This window comes from Ochotona princeps, chromosome 10 (assembly GCF_030435755.1).
Source record: "Ochotona princeps isolate mOchPri1 chromosome 10, mOchPri1.hap1, whole genome shotgun sequence".
Lineage (NCBI taxonomy): Eukaryota > Metazoa > Chordata > Mammalia > Lagomorpha > Ochotonidae > Ochotona > Ochotona princeps.
The window spans coordinates 47711998-47735694 of NC_080841.1; the positions used below are offsets into that span (position 1 = coordinate 47711998).

General features: G+C 39.0%; 1 protein-coding gene across 1 annotated transcript in view; it reads left to right on the forward strand.

Annotated features, from left to right (window-relative positions):
- The window catches only part of FMN2 (formin 2), a 293706-nt gene that overhangs the window by 250130 nt on the left and 19879 nt on the right, over positions 1 to 23697 (forward strand). The window contains exon 17 of the mRNA XM_058669764.1: positions 14089 to 14238. Coding sequence (XP_058525747.1) covers positions 14089 to 14238 — 150 coding nt within the window. The remainder of the gene's footprint in view (positions 1 to 14088; positions 14239 to 23697) is intronic.

Sequence of the window (23697 nt, forward strand, 5' to 3'; positions counted from 1 at the left end):
CTCTCAACTGCCAGGACAGTTCCAACGTATCTGTTTTGCCATGTACTGACCATTATTTATTCCATGTCTGTTACAGAACTACTCGTTGAGTTCCTCAACTATATGCTGCTAACACATGTACCTTCTTGGTCTGTAATCTCTTTTTCTTAATAGGCCTAGGAATAACTTATCTAGTTTTTTGCTGAATATCATCATTGACTCTGTCCTGAAAGTTGAGAGAAAAGCTTAGGCATCATTGGAGGGGACATTCCTTTTTCTTTTTCTTTCTGATTTATTTATTGGTTTGTATGCTTTTTATTGTGTTTTGCGGCATCATCTGATACAAGGGAAAAAGAAAAAGGGTCTGTCAAGTGTTGGCCCTTATTAGAGAAGAGTATACTACCTCTATAAACCTATTAGGGCTTTGGGAATCTGTGGAGGTGACCATCCAGATATTTCCATATTTGTTTCAGAATTCCAGATTTCTTGAAGTTCATTTCTACCTTTAGTTTAGCAGACCTCCTTGGGCATTTAAATGCCTCTTGGTTTCTGAAACTCTATTGGGTCCTGTTTTCATTGCTCAGTTTCTATCCTTGCACTATAGGAAATAAGGACTTCTTCCCATGCCACCAAAGAGTTCCTCTATGACTCTTTCATTGCTTGTTAATGTTTTGGAAATCTTATTTCTCCTGTGCAAGGTATCAGTACAACTTCACAATAGTTGCTAAATCTATTGTCTATGTGATGCTTCTTCCATAGACAATATGCCAACATGGTCACAACAGGCCAATCCTTTGCCTATAATGCCAGCATTCCATGAGTGCCAATTTGTTTCCTAGATATTCTTCTCCTCCTCCAGCTCCCTGCTTATGGCCTGTGAAACAGCAGAGGGTGGTTTGGGTCCCTTGAATCTCCTGCACCAATGTGGAAGAAGCTCCTGGATCCTGGTTTTGGATTGGCTTAGTTCTGGTTGTTGTAGCCATTTGAGGAGTGAACCAGTGGAAAGACAATCTGTTTCTCCATCTCTCTGTAAATCTGCCTTTCAAATAAAAAATAAACACATCTTTAAAAATAAAAGACAATCTTACAATAGGATATTTTTCCTCAGATTGGCTCAAGTATAACTTTGGCAATTGCATGACTTCCAAAAACCTGTGCAACACTCCAAGCAGTGGAATGGCAAAGGAGCCTATCCCAGATTTCAGGAAATTCCTATTTCCCAAATGTGGGATAAAAACCATGTAGGCTGAGAAATTAGTGTTGATGAGAGGTGAACTTTTCGGCTCCCTCAGAGATAAAGGGGTAGTTAGAAGGTAACATGTTGAGAAAAAACATTGCAGCGTTGAAAAATTATGTAAATAAGCAAAATGAGGTTTTTATGAAAGATTCTAGGAATCAGAGCATGGAAAAGATGTAGGCCAATTAAGAAAGCAATCTAAAGTACAAGGTACAAAGTGGCCAAGAAAAAAACAGTCAACATTTTTGAAGGTATTATTGCTTAGTCCCCAGTTCTAGGAACTTTTCTTGATTTCTACATCCCTTGTCTGCAGAGGGCCAATCAGTGCCTGGGAATCACTTGGCATTTTCAAGTTTTTTTTTCTGTCTATTATAGGAATTGATTTTGTTGAATTACCTTTTTTTTCTGAGAGCAGTTGGCTGCTTTGAGATCACAATTACCCTGAAAGTGTAAATACCACAATTCTTCATTTTAAGAGACAAAAAATACCTGTTTATGCTTTTACTACTCTGAATTCCTTTTATTTTTCCATTGCCTGAAGCAGAATGATTGGCAAAAGAATATTCTTTATGCTTTTTTGATGGCATGGAAGATCCTACAAATGCCTTTTAATAATGAATGAAAGGGATTTATTCCTCCTTATTGAAGTAATAAAATTTGTCACACTTGGTGTAAGTTCCTGTGGGGGGTTGAAGAAGGAGGTGAAAATGAAGATGATTTAGGATTCCAACAATTGCAGTTCCTTGTGCAAGGCTCTAACTGAAAATAGATCTTTCTCTTGAGATTTTAGTTTGTTCTGCAGAATAGTATTACAAAACCCAACATTGCACAATAAAAACACAAAAAGCAAGGGAAGATTTATGATAATGATCCTTGGCAGTTCATTTAAACTGGTATGCTCCCTTGGCCTCATCTTTAATACTGAGATGCTGTATATTAAGGCTGCCTGGATTAACTTAATTTAGGCATAGGCAAGAAAATCTCCTTTTGTGCATGCGCTCTGATTTAGTATGTGAACGTTCTGCTGTACACCAAAAACACAATCATATTGAGAGAACTAAGAGGAAAGATTACAGAAGAACCAGAGAAGAACGAAAACATGCCATTCCACCTGAACTGAACCAGATATGGATGGTTAAACCGAAATGGGCATAGATGGGTACATAAGAAATAATTTCATAAGAACCTTCACATTCCTCCACTCCACACTGTATCCGCACCCCTGAAAATAAACATAGTAGGGTCTGAAATCGCCTGCACTGCCACACTGGCAATTAAGCCAGAGAGGAAAAACACTGGCTGCAAGGTTTGTTGGCCTTAGCTTTAGAGGGAAGGGAGTTTGGCGATGCAGTGGGGCATGAGGGGAACGACCCAGATCTGCATTATAATATCAGCTTTCTTAATAATTAAAGCTATATTTGTGGTGGGAAGAAAATGAAGTTGTATTAAATGATTTTACCTCTTTTAAGAGATATATGCTTAGTTGTTGGCTAATGATTCCTTAACCAGGGAGATTTCTGAAGCACCTGATCATATTGTTTTAGATATGAGTCAGGAATAGGCCCTTGGCACAACAATTAAGATGCCATTGGGGTACTCATAGCCCATACAGATATGACTCTGAGTCTCAAGTCTGCTCCCAATTCCAGCTGCTGTTAATGTGCATCTTACCAGTTGTTGGGTTATGATTTACGTGGTTGGTTGCTTCCATCTGCGTTGGAGACACGAATTTGGTTCCTGGCTTTCAGCTTTATCCTTACTCATTCAAAACTGTCTTTCTCTCCATCATTCTTTCTGCCTTTCAAATATATCATTTTAACAACATTAGTTATGGTACAGGCAACTAAAGAATAAATGATCAAAGATGCTTGTTTTCTATATATGCTACTGAAATGATTATCTTTTTTTGGAACTAAGTAGTAGAGAAACTATTGAGATGGTGACCTAAGTCTGGCAGCACCCATGAGTAGCTGTCATCCCATCAGTCTGAGGCAAAGCAAAGCAAAGTAAATCAACTTGTTCCGTATCCTGAGGAATTCTATGACTTAGACTTCTTGTTATTTTTTTTCCAGTTTAATTTCTTTCTTTCTACAAAAGTGATTAAATAGAAATTTCATTCTTTATTCTTGCCTCACTATATATAGTGCCTGGAATAAATCAGTATATGACTATTGGTGAATTGAATGAGGGGACTGATGACAATAGGTATGACAAAAATTGCTGGGCTGTGGTTCAAGGTTTTATATCATATTTGTCTCAGCAAAGAATCCTCTTCACACATGGGAAATATCCACTAACAGAGACTGGCAATGTAATGCTGAAAAACTATTTCATTTGCAGAGATGCTTCTCCAGAGAGATCATAGCTGTGGCAAGAAATTGCTATTTCAGGATAATTACTAGCACCTATTTTATTTGTGGCAAAACCCAAGTTTTGAGTCATTCTTTTCGTGAATAATTCTCAAACTGAGAATTGCCTTAAAATGACAATTTTAAAAGGATTTAAAATAGTTCGTGGCATGGCCCCTTTTGAAATCGAGAAATCAAAACTGTCTATTTTTATTCTCTATACAACATAGTCAAAAGCAGTATCTAGTACAAGTCTGTCATGTAATATTCTATCATCTTAAACATATGTCTAGCATGTCTTTAAAAGATGCTCCTAACCATTATTGCTTCTACTAATCTTATGCATTTGTAATTAAAAATAATACAGATATCATGGAAAATGGTATGGTAAATAGAACACTGGAGTGATTGTGTGTCTGTCTCTTGCCCAACTTTAGCAGCCATCAGTTTGTAGTAGACTGGGCTTCATGGATACCTTTACTGACATGTTCCCTCCTATGCTATTTTTGAAGTACACTCCTAATAGACATAACTTTATCTGTGTATGTTTTACTATGTTCTATAAAACATCATTTTAAAACAACAAGCGATTTCAAATCTAAAAATACATTAATATTCAATGGTTATTTAAAAGTTCTGTTGGATAAGGCCAATGTGAGTGTAGATGAGGGATGAATCCTGTGTGACTCCCATCAACGGGGTTACGCAACTGGCTGGCAAGTGTGGGGACTGAGACCTGGTGGTTTGGAGGGGAGAGTCTGTAAGATCTATTTGGGCTAGACTGATTCACCAGCCCACATGGGAATCCTGAGATGGCCTGTCAGCATAGAGCATTGCTGACTGCCACATACCAGTCCATACAAAAGCTATGGCTGGGGGCCTGTCTGGTATGGCTAGGTACCAGTACCTGACTCAGTGGTAGAACAGTGGAAGGGTCACACTTGGTAGAGTCAAGACACTAACCAGCACGCAAGAGAACCAGGTCCGGGGGTTGTTTTTATGGGGGAGGTGTGGGCCAAACCCTGTGGAAATTCAGGTCCCGCTGGTTAGCTCAAGAGTTAGTGTGGTGATAGACTAAGCTAGGTGTGACCATGGAACCTGCCATCACTCACGGGTAAAGGAACTGACAACAGTCTGGGGAGATCAAGGCAGCAGCACCTGAATGTGCATCCTAAAAAATGGTGTGAGGTGGGCTGGGCTGCAACATTCACCTGCTCATACAAGGCCAAAAGGAAGGGCAGACTAGGCTGGGCACTGGCCTAACACCCACTGGCATGCATGAGATCTGGGTTTGGGAGCAGGTCAACTGGGGGAACTTGGGGTAACTCCCCTAGTGGGTCACAGCTCTCACTGATGATCACATGGTCCAGGCCTGGAGGCCAGGCAGCCTGGGCAAAGTAGCTCCATTGGCTGGGTAATGTGTGGGTTGGTTATAGAAGGGGACGGGCTGGGCAGGGTCAAGCAAACCTTAGCTCACAAGCAAGAACAGAAATCAGGCTGGAGCACAGGTCATGCCAAGCTAGGCTCTTATATTAACTGGGTTTCATGAGCTAGGGATGCCAGGCCACAGCATCAAAGGAAAAGGCCAAGCTTGGTCAGAGTAACCACTGGCACACACGTGATCTATAGCTGGGAACAGGCATGGTTGGGGAACTAAGAGGACACCCTTGCTGGGTTGGGGTTCCCACTGTTGAGTGCATTCGCCAAAGTAGTGGCTGCATTCTGGTCTGGATATGGCTGCAGTCTCCCTTGGCACAAGTGTGGACTGGGACTGGACACACCAAGCTGGGCTAGACTCCAGGACCATCTGGTGTTCAGGAGGACCAGGGTAGATGTAGGACAGACTAGGCTAGGCGTCTACCCCTAGTGAACCATGTTGGAGCTGTGTCTGGGTATGGACAAGCCTTGGCTGGGCTGAAACATCCAACAATAAGAACCAGAATGGGTTGAAGGCAAGTGAGGAAAGGCCACAGTTACTGCCAGGACAGGTGGACTAAGTAGGGCTAGCCCTTAGACCCACCGGTATGTACAACATCTGGCACAGGGAGCAGTTCTGATGGAGGAGCCTGGGAAACTCCTCTGTCAGGACACAGACCCTGCAGGTGAGCACCACAACCATCACAGGGAGCAGGCCAGTTCAGGCCAGGGAAAAATACCAACCGGCACACATTTGGCATAGGTCGGGGCCAGACCAAGCTGAACCAGTTCACATCACCTGCTGGTGAATCCGAGTACCAGAACAGAGTGTGAGTTGGGCCAGGTTTGGTTGCAACACATACTAGTACACATTACTAGTACAGGGGATCTGCTGGCTGGGCTAGGCTGTAACACCCACCAACAGGAGATGGAAGTGGGGGTGGGCTAGGCCAAGCTACAGCACCCACTGGCAAATGCTGGGGCAAGGTGGGCCATGCCAGACTGGGTCATAGCACCCAACCAACACACATGAGAGCCAGCAGGAGAGGAGGCAAAGCAGATAGGAGGAGGGTGGAGGGTTCTGGTGCCTGACCACCACCCCGACTGGAAAGCGTGAATTGAGATGTGGGCAGACTGGACAAGGCAGGGCTACAACACCTGTGGGTCTCATGTGAGCTAGATCAGGGAAGGGCCAGGTATGGCTGACTGTTCCGAATGGTGCAAGCAAAAGTTAAAGTGGGTGAGGGTTGGTTGGGCTTTGCCGCAGCATCAGTTGGCAGAGGCTGGCACTAGGGGCTAATTATGTCAAGTTAAACTCCAGAACCACCTGGAGAGTGCATGCTCCCGGAGTAGGAGTGAACCCATTAGGGAAACAGTGGTCACCTCCCTCTTGGGTTACTATTCTCACTGGAGAGCATGAAAACTATGATGGGTGCAGGGGTGGCTAGACAGAACGGCACCCGCCAGCATGTGTGTGGGCTGGATAATAGGGCTTCAATGCCTATTGACATATAAGAGCTGAATGGGATGTGGGACAGACTGAACAAATCTGCTGTACATACTGGCATGCATGGGAACCAGGGTATGTGGCAGGTATGTGGGGGTTATTGGGAGTTGCCCCAACTAGTCTGCAGCTCCCACTGGTTTGTGTGAGGGCCAAGTGTGAGGTAGGCAGAATCAGACTTGACTGCAACACCCATTGGTTCGTGTGGAAGACAGGTCTGAAAACAGAACTGACCCAGCAATTGCAATGACCAACTTGTGCATAAGCTGACTGGGGTGACAGACTGTGCCAGACCCTGTACTGGCATTCACGCCGAAGAATCAGGTCTGGGATCACCTCAGATGAAGTTTCTTTGGGGATCCCTCCAACTGAACTGCTGATCCCAGAACCCCAATCATGAAGAGAATTGCAGGTTGCACGGTCTGACCATGAAGGGCAGATGTTGGAGCTGAGCCTCCTCGGAGGTTCAGACGGAACAGTGGACAATATATCCAAGTGTGCATGGAGGAAATGGTGGTCCATCAGAACCTGCAAAGGACACCTGGTACCACAACAGAGGACTCTAAGGTGGACTGTGTTAGCCAGTGGATTCTGGAGAGATTTCATCACGCTTGGAATGGCGAGTTTGGCAGCAATTCAGAACTGTTGAACTATCAAAACCACCTGAGCAGGATCCTCAGAGCATGCCCCATGGTGGGAGTTTGGGTGGGGCTTCTCCCTTTCTCTCCCTCCTTACCCCAGACACATACACACACAAATGTGGAAACAATGATCTTACCTACTTTCCTGTAACCCTTGATGTTTTGTGCCCTAATCAACTATGTAAAGATTGTCAAAATTTTAAACAAATAAAATAAACATAATAAAAAAGTTCTATTAGTCAGATATAGTAGCTCTTGTTACAGTTTGTTCAATGAGGATAGTTAGATGATGTCTGTTAATTCTGTGTGATAGATTCTTTCTAATGTTTTCCCTTGAAATTTAGTTTTTGAAGAAACTGTAGGTATTTTTCTCCTCTAGAATTTCTTCACAGTCTACATTTTCTTATTTTTTGCCTAATGGTAGGTTAACATGACCCACTGTTATAGTTTTTGAAGCTTGAGGTTAGCTCTAGATGTTGATAAATTTGAATATTAGGAGCTGTGACGTGGTGTGATATGTCAGATGGAAGCATTTTATGCTTGGTAGTTTGTCTCTGTTGTCAAAAGTTGCTCTTTTGCCATTATCTAGATGCATTAAATCCTTACAATTTGTAAAATGATGAGCTTTTTTATTCTTTTTTTAAAGTTACTGAATATTTTTTTTTTAAAGAAATACTTTCCGTCATTGGGCATAGGCAGAATATAAAGCCTATAGGAAACTGAAGACTCTTTCCCTTAGGTTGCCAGTTTTAAAAGAATGATGTAGAGATCCATCAACCTTTAACAGCAAACACGTGTATAAGGACAATTGTATGCTTTCTGATGAACCCCTGAAGTCAGAGGTGGAGGAAAAGGCAAAGTGCTCACACCTTCTGTGGTTAGACTGTTCTGGAACCTCTCCCTGCACAGCTCTCCAGCTGCTCTTCTTTCGGGTTCCTGTGGCAGCTTCATCACATTGAGTTATTGACTAAATGATTGGCCATGTGTGATCAGATGAACTTCAGTTCTCCCTGGAAGAGAGGAAGTGAGACTGAAGGTCCCAACCATTTTTATTATGATTGTTTTAAAAATATTTAGATATTTTGAAAGTCGAAGTTAGAGAGAGGAAGATAGAGCTCTTCCATCTCCTGGTATACTCCCCACATGGCTGCAAGAACCAGTGTGACTCAGGCTGATGTTAAGAGGCAGCAGCTTCATCCAGTTTCTCGCATGAGTGAAAGGGATTCCAAGCACCTGGGCTAGCTTCCTCTGCTTTTCCAGGCCAGTATCACGGAGCTGAAATAGAAGAGGAGCATCCTACATGATGCTGGCATTGCAGGGGGCGGCATTACTCTCCATGTTACAATGCTGGCCTGAAAGTCCCAACTTTCTAAATCTCCTTGATCCTTCCAGTGACTTCCTCCCAAGCTGAAGCTCCTTAGAGACTTCCAGCATACAAAATAACACTTTGATCACTTCAGATTTATTTTTGGAATTTTCCAGAAAAGGAGATTAAGAACAAATACGTGGTTTTCCTTCTTTGCAATTAATGCGGCAAATTACATTGGAATGCTGAAACCAGTTTTTATTATTGTGATAAGCCATAATTATTATTATTTTAGATCTGCTTTAGAAATTGAGGTATTCAATTTGCTAGTATATGATTAAATAATGTTTTGCTTATGTTGTGGAGGTTATTTTGTCTATTAATTTCTTTTTTCTGTCATAAGTATCCATTGTACATTATATTGTCAACATTGGGATAATGCTAGCCTTATAAATTGAGCTGGAGTTATTTGCTTCTCTATTTTCTGAAAGAATGTAAGTTTGACTAATGCATCATCAGATGATATTTGATATATCTTGAAACAATTTGAACCAAATATTTGAGAGGTGGTGATTATTTTGATTATAAGATTTCAAGAAGAATTTTCTATTTAAAATCATTTTTATTGAAAATGGTTGTAATTTCCTCAATACATACAGGGTTATTTATACCCTTACTTAATTTGTAGGTTTTAGCAAGTTTTATTGGTTAGTAAATTCATTTATGTTATCTCAGATATCAGATCTATTCACATATAATTTTTGCACTTGATCCTAGCCGAAAGGCTGAGCAGCAGTGTTGGCATGTGACTGTTACTGATGTCTTCATATTGTCAGTTTCAGTGCATGTGGTCTACAGCAATGCTGGTGCTTTCTTCCCTCTTAGCAGTAATATATATTTTATAATATATATTAAGCATATGTATTTTCCCTTCTTTTTTCTTAAACACTCTGGACAGGAATTTACCAGTTTTATTAAAGTTTTCAGAAAGCTAGTTTCTGATCTTGCTGATTTTCTTGTAAAGAATTGTTTTTATTTCTGCTCTGTGCTGTTTGCATTTTATTCTTATATCATGTTGAGATAAAGTAACTCCTTTGTAGCTTTAGAATTAGATGCCTGTACATTGATTTTTCCCCCATCCTAACATAAGCACTTTAAAGTTCCAAACTTCTCTTTAGTTTTATTTTTCTCAGCATCCCATGTGTCCTAATGATTTGTTTTCACTTTTTTCAGTTGAAACTAATTTCAAGTATCTTTAAAGATTTCTTATTGAACTATATTTATCACTAGTCAGTTTACTTAGCTCCCAAAATACAGATTTTCTATATTTTATAATTGTTTAATGTAGCAATACCAATATGATCAGAATATAGATGCAGAATAATTCCAGTCCTTTGAAATTAATGATCCTTAATTGACATCTCAGCATATCTGTTTTGGTGAATGTTTCTCTTACATTCTGTCATTGGTTATAACGTCCTATAAATGTCAGTTTGGTTAATATGGTGGAAGTAATATTTAAATCTTCCATATTTTTAGTAATATTTTTGCGAAGTTCATCAATTACCAGGAAATAAAAGGATATTAAAATATCCATTTGAGACCTTAATTTTTACTTTTTTTTTACTTTTTGCTTTTAGTCCTACAATTTTTATTTTATTTTATTTTTTCTTCAGATAGTCTAAAATTCCTTTAATAGGTATATGTATCTGCATGATTACTACATGTTCCTGATTAGCTGATATTTTATCATAATGAAGTGTGCCTCTTTTGTTAAAGTTTAGTTTGTCTGACAAATGAAAGCCAGAGGACAAAATCGTGGTGAAATAGCTTAAGCTACCATGTATAAATGCCAACCTCTGTGGCACTGTACTGGCAGCCATATGGGATCCCAGTGTGTTCAGGGTAAGGACTTTAGCCACTAGGCTATTGTGCTGAGCCCCACTATTGCTTCCTAGTATGCCATAACATTTGGAGCAAGGCTCACAAATTAGTCTGTGTAGCAAGGAAGATGCCAGACAAAATATCTCTCTCCCTGTTAGTGAGTATGTACTGTTGTTTTGTGGACAGAACATTTTGGTTTCAGATTTAATAAAAGAGAGCTTTCTCAAAGGAGACTAGTTTAGATCTAGCCTACCACTCAAATGGCTATCTTTTGGGCCATATACGTTATAACTAGCTAAATATTGCTTAATGCAAAGCACTTTTATATAACCTGTGGTATGCCTTGCTAACCTTCACATTATAGCCATAGCATTTGCTTGGCTGTTTGAAAAATATTAGCACTTTTTCTAAGGGTTTGGTTGGTTGGGCACAGTTGAAGTAATACTCAAAGGTCTTCAGTTGTATGTTCAAGTGACACTTATCTGAGACACCTTCAAAGAATGTGCTATGCGGCCCAGTACTATAACCTGGTGACTAAAGTCCTCTCCTTGCATGTGCCAGGATCTCACAGGGGTGTCGGTTCTGATTCCAGTGGCCCTACTTCCCATCCAGCTCCCTGCTTGTGGTCTGGGAAGGCAAATGAGAATGGTCCAAAGCCTTGAGACCTTGCCACCCACGTGGGAGACCTGGAAGAGGCTCTTGGCTCCTGGCTTCAGATCAGTGCAGTTCCAGTCATTGTGGTCACTTGGGGAGTGAATCATCAGATGGAAGATCTTCCTCTGTCTCTCCTCCTTTGTATATGACTTTCCAATAAAAATAAAATAAATCTTTAAAACAAATGAATGAACTGTGGATGCAAGTTTCATCTTATTAATCAGCTTCACACCCCTTTAAATTATTTTTGGAGAGTAATAAGTCTCACTAAGTCATGAGGTTTTGCACAAAGAGCAGTTTTGGTGAAGAATACTTGCCTCTGAAAGATTTAATACATAGAATGCTATTTTAGTTTATTACTGGTAAGGTACTTTTCAGTTAATCTTCATGACAACCTGGAAACGCAGGCCTTCTCTAAACTTTACAGGTGAAGAACCTGAGATTCACAAGTTAAATTACCAGCCTAAGGCAGAGATCACATTATTTAAAAATAGGATAGCTCCTCCTAGTCTTAGAAATCTCTCTATATATCAGTAACCAAAGAAATTTTTCCAGGGAATGTAATTTTATGTGTAGATGTCAATAAATCATGCCTCATTGGATCAGTTAACATTTAGAGAAAATTTGTAGGAAATATATTTTTATTTATTTACTATGCAATATTATGTACATGCTGTATGTAATATCAAGTAATATGCAATACAAATTTGTTTTGTATTGAAACATTCAACAAACATTAGAAATTACTTTTTAATATCAAGATAATCTGTTTTACAGAGGAAAAATATGATTTGTTCAGTGGTTTGCTCATATAGCTAGATACACATACTCAGGATTGTCTATTCAATTTTTCTGAATCTTTAATCTTTATTTATTTGAAAGAGTTACAGAAAAAGAGGGAGAGACAGAGAGAACTTTCCCGTTTTCTGTTTCACTCTTCGAATGATCACAGCTGCCACGGTTGGGCCAGAGCCAAGGTTTTCTTCTCAGTCTTCTAAATGGCCCAAGCACAAGGGACATCTTCTGCCTGATTTCCAGGTGTGTTAGCAGGGAGCTGGATTGGAATTGGAGCAGATGGGACTTGAGCCTGTCTTGGAATTTAACTTGTCTTGCCACATTGCTATCCCCACATTTTTTCCAGTCTTGATACTACACTTTTTCTTTGATAGCATGTTGTCTTGTTGTAAAACTTTCAAAGTGTTGCAAGACAACTGAGCAGAGAAATCAACAGTTTTAACGTAGATATTTCTGTCTACACAGATTAGGTTGCTCTGTCGTAATCAATTATTTAAAATATAAATACCAGAGAAGTGCTGAGAGAGAATTAAATTTTGTAGTCAAAGGTTTTGAGATTTAACTTTACTCTAATGGGTCACAAATACTCCTTAGAAATGAAAGAAAAATGACCAGTTTTTCCACGAGGGGTATTTGTGTATACTTTATCAGTTTTAATAAATGTGATCCAGATATATCATAAGCTGGACATTCATGCCATGGCTTAACCCTCTGAATCACAATGCCCACAAAGAAGTACATAATTCTTGAAATCCTTGGGTACAGTTAAATCAGTATCTTTATCTCTTTCCAGAACTTAAACATGGGTGTCCTGGGAGAATTTTGCTTCTGAAACATATCCGTAAGGCAAGTTTAAAAGCAGACACTACTCACACCTTGGTAGCCAATGGTCAGGAAAATTGTGAATTTTTTAATGTGTGATCTAATCTTCTGCACATACTCATCTTAAAGATTTCATTTTCTAATGCCAATTGTAATTTTCATAGCACATGTTCAAAGCAATTATATGAAGCTGAATATAGTCAAATGTGTGTGTGTATGAATACCCATTTATATTGGACAGATCATTGTGGAGATGTTTATATCAGATTAAATCAGTCTTGAGTACTGGATAGCAAAACGGCACTGAGCATATTCCAAAATAGAAATGAAAAGATAAAAGAAAAAATGAGGATTGCATGCCACCCCATTTTTTTAAAAAGATTTATTTATTTTTATTACAAAGTCAGATATACAGAGAGGAGAGACAGAGAGGAAGATCTTCCGTCCGATGATTCACTCCCAAGTGAGCCGCAGTGGCTGGAACTGAGCCAATCCGAAGCCAGGAGCATCTTCCGGGTCTCGCACATGGGTGCAGGGTCCCAAAGCATTGGGCTGTCCTCGACTGCCTTCCCAGGCCACAAGCAGGGAGCTGGATGGGAAGTGGAGCTGCCAGGATCAGAACCAGTGCCCATATAGGATCCCGGTGCGTTCAAGGCGAGGACCTTAACCACTATGCCATCACACAGGGCCCCATGCCACCCCATTTTGCAACATCTCTGGCCTTCTTTCACCAACCAGCAGGGTGCCTTCACCGTGACACTAGCAACTCTATTCGCTACAGTCCTTTTCAGAGCATTAGTCACAAAGCTAGAAGACTTTCATTAAGTTGTAAACTTACCATTTACTAGTTATATATTTCTTGCCAAATAACCCTGAAAAACTCTTGAGCTCAACAATGTGAAGCTATCTGAGTGGAACTTTTAGATGATTGATCCATTTAACAGTCACAATCCTGGATGTTGCATTGGTGTCTTCTCAGTGATAGAATACTGTGGTCTTTGGTAGGAGAATTTGTCAGCACTGCCTGGAACACCATCTTCCACATGTCCCCCAGCAATATATATAGGAAGACAAATAATATACATGTGATATAATTTAAGGATGAATGTATATTAGTTTGGGGACCAATGACTGATGTTCCATTTGTTTGGAGTTAAAAAAGAAAATAGAGTCCCATAGCTTTCAGTATGTTTCAACTTGGTTATTGGTTAATTTTCAAAACACAGTAAATATATAGTGATTGATCTTGAAAATGGAATTGAACCAGGAATAGTTATTGTCTGTTATTAGTGTTGAAGTATCAGCTTGTACTGCATTTCTAAAATTGTGACATGAAGCCATAAAGAATGAACCCTGAAGGACTACTGTTGGAGTGTGAAGTTTGATTTCTCTTGGTAATAATGAATGCGTATGAATGAAATCAGCATTTGGATGGAGAAGGAATAGCCCGTATTGGGAAGTCATCACAGCTTTTCTGTTCTCATGTGCCTCTGCTTTGACAGTTTCTTGGAGACCACAGCCTATTTCTTCATGAAACCAAAAATTGGAGAGAAGGAGGTGTCCCCAAATGTTTTCTTCAGTATCTGGCATGAATTCAGTTCTGACTTTAAAGACTTTTGGAAGAAAGAGAACAAACTTATTCTACAAGAAAGGTAGGTGTTTTCATCTGCACAACAGCATTTTAAAACCGATAGTTTATTAGGTGTGATGCCACTGGGGTTGGCAACTTTTATAGCCTGAGTGAAAAATGGCCCTTACCCTGGGCTTGCAAACCAAAGTGTGCTGACATTTGGCAAAATGTGGAGTTTGAGTAAAAGGAGTAGGCATAGAGGTTGTAATGCTACAGCAAGTAGCTAGGTGGTGGTATGCCGGGACTCGTGTCTGGTAAAACAACCTACAATGTGAGGAAACTGCCAAAAAACAGACCCTTGCTGGGCTGACAAAACCATTTAACTTTAAAAAGATAGCAAAAACTGTGGCGACATTGCTATTGTGCTCCTCGCTGCTCAGTTCATGGGACGGGCCAATTTAGCTGTTCATATCAAAATTTTAGGCAAATGTCATAAAGAAACATGCATGATCAATGTTTTTGAAATGACCTTTTAAGATCCTTGCAGAACAGCATCTCATTTCCTAAATAAATCTTTTCAGGGACGAAAGGAAATCTTTCCTCTTAAAGTATATGAAATAATGTCTATGTGATTATAAAATTCCATGGAGGCATATTAAATATTAAGTCATAAAGAAAGCTGGCCCTCCCAGGCTCACAGCCCCAAATAACTAAGTCTAGTGGGAACATGAAAAGGAAACAAAATCCATAGTATAAAGCAAACCCTAATACCAAATCAGTTATATGCTTTCTAACATTGCTGTACTCACAGTGTCTTTGCATCTGATCCTTAGAAAACTCACATCCTAAGAGACCTGGCCCATCAGTACCATAAAATTCCAGTTTTCTGCTTATTGTCTTGATTTTGATCTGCTTTCACGTGGAACTGTGGATACCAATTTAGTTTTCATTTTCAAATAGATGTTGATACCTTCTTTTTGGAATTTTTTGATACCTTCTTAAAACAGGTGAAATTAATCACTAGCTTTTATTGTACTTGTAGACTAAGCTAGACTTGTGCTCACTCATGGAATTGATGAATTAGAATCTGTAAGTCTGGCACAGAAATACTGCCCCTCAGTGCATGTTACATAGCAGAGGAGAGAGCTGACAAACAGAAATCACTTTAAACACCTCTAAAGAGAATGACCTTGTTCTACCTCAGAGTGAATCCGTAGCCATTAATATAAAAGGTGTGATTTTGATCAAACATCCATAAGGTGAGATAATTGCTTAAAAATAAACACATTGAACTCATCATTCCTTTCCTTCAAACTGAATGATGTGACTTTTTACTCAAAAAAGGCTGGGTGAGGTTGGAAAACACTAATACATTATAGTGTGTCATGTACAACTTTCCTTCATGCGCCTGCCTGGCTCTCCTCTTAGCTCTAACTTTGTTCCACTACCTAGAAAAGGACCTAGCACTCCTTCACATTAAGGTACTGCAGGGAAAGATTTGTGTTTGACCTTACACAATTATTTGTATCATGTCTGAAAGCACAGTGCTAAAGAACGGCAATGGTTTGATTTGGGCAGCAAACAGATAGGAATGCTGATGTTATCATTTTGGAATAGCAAATCTAATGTATGTCATGTGAGCAAGTCCATCACAGCTGAAAGGTGGCTAGGCCTGTCGTGACACAGCCTCTTTAGGTCTCCAGACAAGGACCCTAGGTGGACACTCTTATCGTGGCTCTACTCTACTACCACATCCAGAGCTTGTGCTCAGGAGATGCCATCTTGGAGAAAATGTTTAGATGAGTTCAGATACACAGCTCCCTAGCCATGTGCTCTGTGGTATGGAGTAGTGCTTCTAAATAACAATATCATCAAAAGTATGTGACAGGTGAGCGTAAGATTTATTTATTTTTGTTGGAAAGGCAGATTTACACAGAGAAAACTCATCTGTCCCCAAATGGCCACAGTGGCGAGAGCTGAACTGCTCTGATACCAGATGTCAGGAGCTACTTCCGGGTCTCCCACGCGGGTGCAGATTCTCAAGGCTTTGGGTAATGCTCTGTTGCTTTTCCAGGCCACAAACAGGGAGCTGGCTGGGAAGCAGAACTGCCAGAACATGAGCTGGTGCCCATATTGTGCAAGGCAAGGATTTAGCCACTAAGCCGTCGTGCAGGGTCCTGACGCTGAAATGTATCATACCTCTTGGCACATAATAAGCAGGCTGCTTTGAAAAGGAAGGCCATTGGTCTGAGTCATCTATAGAGCAAGTATCCTTAGTACAGAGTCACTGTAATTTCTGATAAATACTGAAAAAGAGAAATGTGTATTTGTTTATTTAGAAACTAGCAATTTCAAGATAGCAAAGCATTGGAGCAAACACAAAGCCATTCTGACGGTGGTGCTTTGTGTGTCTCCCCAACAGCAGCCCTATGCAGCTGACAGGACTGGGAGCAAGCACAGCATTACAGTTCCTGTATTGAAATGGGAGAGCATTTTAGGAATACCTAGGGTATCCTAGGTCACTGACAGCAAATAAGATTATGGTGCAGTGAGGATTAATGTGAATAGAACCTCAGGTAGAATCCCAAATATTTAGAATAAGATGTTGGTCCTTAAGCTCTCTGTTTCTATTTTCTATATAGCTACATATACCATGAACAGATTTTGATAATCTATGCACCCTAACGATATATTTGATTTTTGCTTTGTGCTATTTCTTATTGTTTGCATTTTGGTATTTATTTCCCCAGGAGCTACCTAGCGTCTTCTGGTATTGCTGTCATTGAGCCACATTGCCTTTCTTAGTGTTCCCTATAAATAACTGCTCAGTAGACTTACTATGCCGTTGCCTGTCATGAGGGTCTGGAAATAAAAACCTTGTGTAGTAATGGACATGTTTTCTTGCATAACTTAAATTGAACATTGCCGGTAATAAAAAAAGATCTATGTCAAGTGCCTTGAACAAAAAGAGAATGTGTAGAGAATCGAACCACAGAAGGGCAGAGATGGAACTTACTTGTGGAATGTGTGAGGGAAGAATGTGCCTGCAGTTGTTGGGGTTAGCTAGGAGGGTTTCTCTCTTCCACTCCCTGTGTGTCTTTTTTAACAGTCTTTCCTGAATGCCTCTCTACTTCTTTCGACTCCCCTTCCTCTTTTCTCTGCCTTTCTCTTCCCTCCTCCTAGTGTCTCCCTTTTCACACAGGTTACCTGTTTCCCCAGTTAGGTTACTCAGTGGAGTCATGGCTGACCTCTCACAACCCCAGGAGGAGTGAGTGAGCACACTCCCTCTCCATATTGAAAATTCCCCACAAAAACTTGCAGGTGTCTTGTTTCTACCTTCGTCTCTGCACAGTCCAATGTTTCAGAAACCCAACCCTGCCAGAGAGGGAGATATTGTGAATGAAAGTTCACAATAAATCACTCATTGCAGTGTGTTTGGAATGAAGGAAGAACGGTTCTCGTCTCCCCAAAAGTAAACAGTAGTCGACTATTCATCAAGTCTTCAGAAATAACCCATGAGTTAACAAGATTTCTTATCAAGGTAGAAATAGCTTGAAAGATGGTATTAATCATATCCACAATTTACCTTGCTCTTATTTGTATAAAATTCCCTTACCCTGTCGTTTGTGATGCCTTATTAGATAGTGGTAATAATTCTGTGTTTTCTTGCTTTGTTCTGATAACCCATATCATTTAACTGCTGTTTCTTGAAATGGTGAATTTCTACATGATCATACTGATTATGGCTGCTATCTCTCTTGTCTAAGTAGTTTGCAAAACATAAGGTCTTCTAGTTATCTGTTTCAGTTAGTAGCTTCAGGACAGTAGAAATTTCTTATTCTTCACGAGCCATAGTTTCCTAACCTACAAAGTGGAAAAAATAACTATCAGAGAGTACTATTGTATAACCCAAGTAAAAGGTGGTTAAAGTGTTTAACATTATTTACATGTTGGGTACCTGATGAATATTTACCCATCATTTAGTGTAAATATTTTGCCAATTATGGCTTTTTTCAAGGTAATATACTATATGGACAAGACCTAGAAAATATCTTAAGAATGTAGTCTATAAGTACAAAATATTGTGACACAATTACTTTCTTGGTTAAGTAAAGCATCTTGGTTCTGAATCAGAGGATGAACTTTTGTTTAAAATCTTAGTGCAACTATGCCTACGCATCTACACTGTACCATATGGAGTCCTATTTTGGTGCTTAGGACATAAATAAAAAAAATATTTCTCATATACTTCCAACTAGGCATACGCAGTCTTTAATATGAAATTCTTTTTTTAAAGAAGTCCAGATAGGGCATCACTGAGCAACATAGAACAAAAACAGAAGTTTGATTTTAAAATGTTCAATCTTTTCAATCTGCTGCTATTCACTTATTTACTAGAAGGTAGAAGTAAACTAATATTTTTTTCTGCCAAGCACCTCCCAGAAGATCTCATGTGACATAGTTTTAATAAGTGAGGAAATTGCCCTACCTCATCCTGTGTTTTCAGGAGGGCATTAGCATTAGCGTCACCTGGTTATTAATAAGGCCCCATGGAACTAGGACAAGAGCTGTGTTAAAGAAAGGGACAGAGGTAGATTAGGGATGTGTGCACTTTCTGACCCTAATTATCTATGTTCCAGGTTCTGGGAGAAGAGTTGGGCTTTCCTAATAACTTCACATCTCACTTTTCCTTTATTTTCAGGCTGAATGTTCAGCTCTGTAACCATGTGAAGTTTTTTGTGATTTTTCCACCCCTTTCAAATTTTTACTAAGCCCTGAGACATTCGAGTATCTTCAATGCAGCTCTAGTCTTTCTTGAGCTAGCAGTCTAGTACAGTTGGGATAGAATGTGCAACAGGAACAGTGAGGAGAGGCGCTCATCCTTCCCGGAGAACATGTGGCGTGGATCTTGGAACTGACATAGAATTTTCACAGAGAAGGGATTGCAGGCAAGAAAACTGACTCTTGCAACTGGGCTACAACCCCATAACTTGTATTATGGCCTATCATAATTTCATGTTTAGTCAGTTTAGAATATTTTAATTCAATAAATCAATTGTGACATTAGTAAGGGTTATGTTTAAAGTGTTGTCTAATTTAATTACTTGTGTGTTTTCCTTTTAGACAGGTAGTCTTTGATGAACCAAAAAAGAGAGCGTAGCTGTTCCTCTAATTGCACAAGCATGTGGCAATCAAATCTGGTTTCAGCCCAGATGAAATTTGTAATTAGAAGGAAATTATTTGGATGTCTGTCCTTAGAAGATTAAACGTTGATTTAGAGAATACCTTAAGCCTTGTTAGCATTCCCATTTCTGTAATTTGTATTCAAGAGAGCTGTATGTTGAGATTTACATATAATGTCATCAGAGTAAGTATTGGAAGGGACCACTTTCACTTATACTAAGATTCCATAGCTATAATAAACGTAAGACTAAGAGATTATGTCAAATCTTAGCTTTATAATTAACAAATGAGACAAATCATGAAAGTGCATCTTTACATTTCAAACTATGCTTAAGTTAGAGCTATATGAAATTATTTTATAATTATTTTATAACTTGTATTTAATTTTTGGTCCATAAATTTAAGTGAAAATATGAGTTTTACTGTATTCTTTAGCATGAGAACAAGAAAAATATGTAGTATAAATAATTGGGAGGTTTATAATACCAAATGAAAAGTAGCCAAAAGTGAAAATAATTTAGTGTGATCATATATAAGATATCTATCGTATTAGGCAGAAATTACAGCATTGTTTGATATAACGAAAAGAAGCTTGTCATTTTAAAAATTTAAATGCATGAAAGTGAATGAGAAATATGGGAACACTGTAGTCAACTATTTTAATAACAGGTACTCATGAGTTGTAGATGAGAGAATATGAAGCAATAATTGTGACATTTAACAATAAGGTTACTGTTATTTTTTCATAGAAAATCTGAAAAAGCTGAGGTAAGGAAAGATTTCTCCATATGTAATAACGCGTTTTTTGGATGCGTAAGTGATACTCCCTCTTGGTCAGATATTTAGCATTGTTACATTATGGCGACATAGAATTTGGCCAATCATTTACTCTTTTCATTTAGCTTCAGTTTCTAGAGATATCAGCCATAAAGAAACTTTCTTCCTAGTGCCAGCGTCCTATAAATGAAGATTTAGAAGGATATTTGAAAAACCACACAGTCAAAATAATGGCTTGTGGAGACCAAGAATATGTGGGGACCATGATCTGTATTCAAGAATAGGAGTAATTAGTATGTATTAGAAGGAGACAGATAACTCTGAGAAATTCAGCTTTGTGCCTGGCAGTGTGAATCATATCCTCTAATGAGACTATACAATAACAAGTATACATTTAAACTTCAAGTTGAGGAATTTTGATTAATTGGGATTAAGTTACAGTTAACTAGGAAAAAAAGTACTGGTGTTTAGTTATAAAGCAAACAGATAATAATAGTGATAATATACCGTATATATCTCCAAACTATCTAGAAGAGAACATGTGGGATGTTTTCACTGTAGAGAAATAGTAAATGATGATATATACCTATATGTATTTTGAAAACATTGCAGGATATATATATATAATATGTTTATGATATCATATATTTATGATACTATGATATCATGAATATATATAAATTTATGTATCAGTTAAAATAAACATTTAAAATCTCAATAAAAAATATATTGCAAGTTGCAATCTGTGCTATGAGCAAAATAAAGAAAGAATTTTTGCAGAATCAAAGGTGTAGAAGAGATTGGTTTGGAAAGAATGATCAGAGGAAGTCTTTTTGAAAAGGCAACATTTACGTGGACTCCTAAAGAACTCCAGGGAACTGCTAAGTGAAGGAGCATGATGGGTATGGGGTAGTGGGAGCATGAGTAATCCAGGTGATGAGAGAGTTTTCAGGGCAACCAACATAAGTGTTGAGTGCTGTGCAAAGCAGATGAGGTCTGTGAGATACATTGGATGAAGTAGGCAGGGACTTTATCATGGTAAGAGACTGGCATTTACTGCCCATGTAACAGGAATTCATCCAAAGATTTCTTTTGGAAAGGGAATAACCTAGTATGATTCATCTAATCAAAAGATCATTGGCTGTCCAGTGAGTAGTAAGTTGGAAAGTGGTGGTGAGAAGCAGTTTAGGAAATTAATAGTAGTGGACACGGTAAATCTGGCAGCACTCTAGAATGGAGTGAAGGCAACAGGGATTATAGGAAGCAGATGTATTTAAAATGTCTTTGAAGGAATACGTACATAAACTTCATGTTCACAGGTTCAAGGCTGGACCAGTTTAGGGAGTCAGAAAATTCTTAGTGTCCATTAGGTCATCTAGCAAGCTAGTAGTAATTAGGACATTAGTAACTGAGAAAGTGAGCCACTCCTTTCATTTTCTAAAATCAATATAGAAACAGATGAGGTTAAAGAAACCTCTACAATTTTGGAAATTAGGAAATTCATTTTGTGAAACATAGAATCCCAGAATATGATATCCTAAGATGAAACATAAACAGGAAAATCTTGGGGTTTTTTTTGGCGTCTTTATCTTGCCATTATACATGAGATGATTTTTAAGCTTCAGTAATCCCCCCCCCAAAAAAAAGCCACACATTCAAGAAGGTAAGAAAACCTCAGTTTGAGTTGAGTATACCTCAAGGTGAATTAGGACCAAGAGCCAAGAAGAAATTTTCTTGCTTTGATAAGGATTTCAATATCTTTCAGTGTGTTTATAGAAACCTGTAAACTATCTGAACAATTTTTATTTCCTATAAGCATTTGATCTAAATAAATAAATAAACAATAAAAACTTTTTAAAAACTCTTAGCAAAATTTGTAAGTACAGCTATCTGGGATCAAGTATACTTTAGGTGTAACTTACAGTAGGGTCTTTTAGCCTACGAAACATAAGACTAATGAATATGCTCACATCTCATATTGGGATACCTGGGTTGAAACCCTAGGCTGGCTCCTTGCTCCATCTTCTTACTAATGCAGACTTTGGAAGGAGTGGTGGTGACTCAAGTAGTTGGGTCCATTCCATTCATATAGGAGATCTCAATTTTATTCCTGTCTCATGGTTTTAGCTGCACCCAATCCTGGCTGTAGCAGACATTTGGAAGATGATTCAGCAGGTGGAGGTTGCATTTGTCTCTTCTGATTTTTCCAGTCAACCTGCATTTCACCCTCCATCTGCTCTTACAACCTCTCCCTCTCTCCCTTCCTCTCCTGCTCAAATGAATCATTTTAAGGCTTTTTTTAAAAAAATGTATTCAAAAGGCAGAGTAACGGAGAGAGATGCAGAGACAGTGAGACGTTGTTTTCCATTTGCTGGTTGACCTGCCAAATGGCCACAACTGCCAGGGCTGTATGGGGCTGAAGGCAAAGAACGAGGAACTTTCTGGGCTTCTTACATGATGACAGATCCCAAAAACTTGGGCCATCTTCCATTGCTTTCCTGGATGCATTAGCAGAGTACTGGATTAGAACTGGAAAATCCAGGACTCTAACACTTAAATGGGAAGCGATGTTACAGGCCTCAGCTTTACCTGTTATGCCACAACACCAGGCCCTAGATATAATTTTTCTTAATTTAAAATTAACATCATATAGCTTATACGTGCTTAAAATTTTTCAATTTCAGCTAGATGATGTTATTTTTTTAAGGTTAAGTAATTTTGAAAATGTATCTTGAAACCTTTCATATAATGTAATGATCATGAAAGGCAGATAACCAAATCTTTTGCATTTCTGTAATGTCAATTGACCAGTCTTGAGGTTCATATGGATTTCTGCTGAAGCCTGAACTGTTCGAATAATCAAAGATGAAAGATGCCAAAGACTTCCCTTAGTTCATTTCTACCATGGCAGTCTACGAGCTGACTTTTATCCTTTCAAGTAGAGGAATTATATAATAGTGAATCCCTCCTCCTGTTTTTGCTTCAGAATTTCACTCTCAGAAATTACCTGTGCTGCTATTACCAGGAGTGAAGCTTTAGAGAAATGCATATTATTTCTTCTAACTGAAAATTTGGGAGCTTTGGGACCAGTGTTGTGGCACAGTGAGTTAAACCTCCACTTATGACATTGCAGCCTATATCAGAAGGTCAGTGCCGGAACTGGCTGCCCCACTTCCACGCCAGCTCCCTGTTAATGGACCTGAGAATCCAGGGGAACGTGGCCCCACTGCTTGAGCTATCCCTGTCTGTGTGGGTGAATCAGAGGAAGTTGTGACTCTCGGTTTCAGCCTAGCCTAACCCTGACCATTGCAGCCACCTGGCAAATGAACCAGGCATGAATGATCTTCCTTTGTTTGTCTCTGTTTGTTTAGTCTTGATCTCCCTGCTTTTTAAATAAACAAATAATTTTTTAATTGGGAACATTCTGAAAGGTAATGAACAATTAGAGATCAGTCTTGAGAGAGAAAGAAGGGAGAGATTTTTCTCTACTGTGGTTTAGGTGTTGCTCTCTATAGCAGGTTTGAAGCTGATGACAGTCAAGACAATTTGATAGCTATTTTATTTAAAAAAAAAAAAAGAG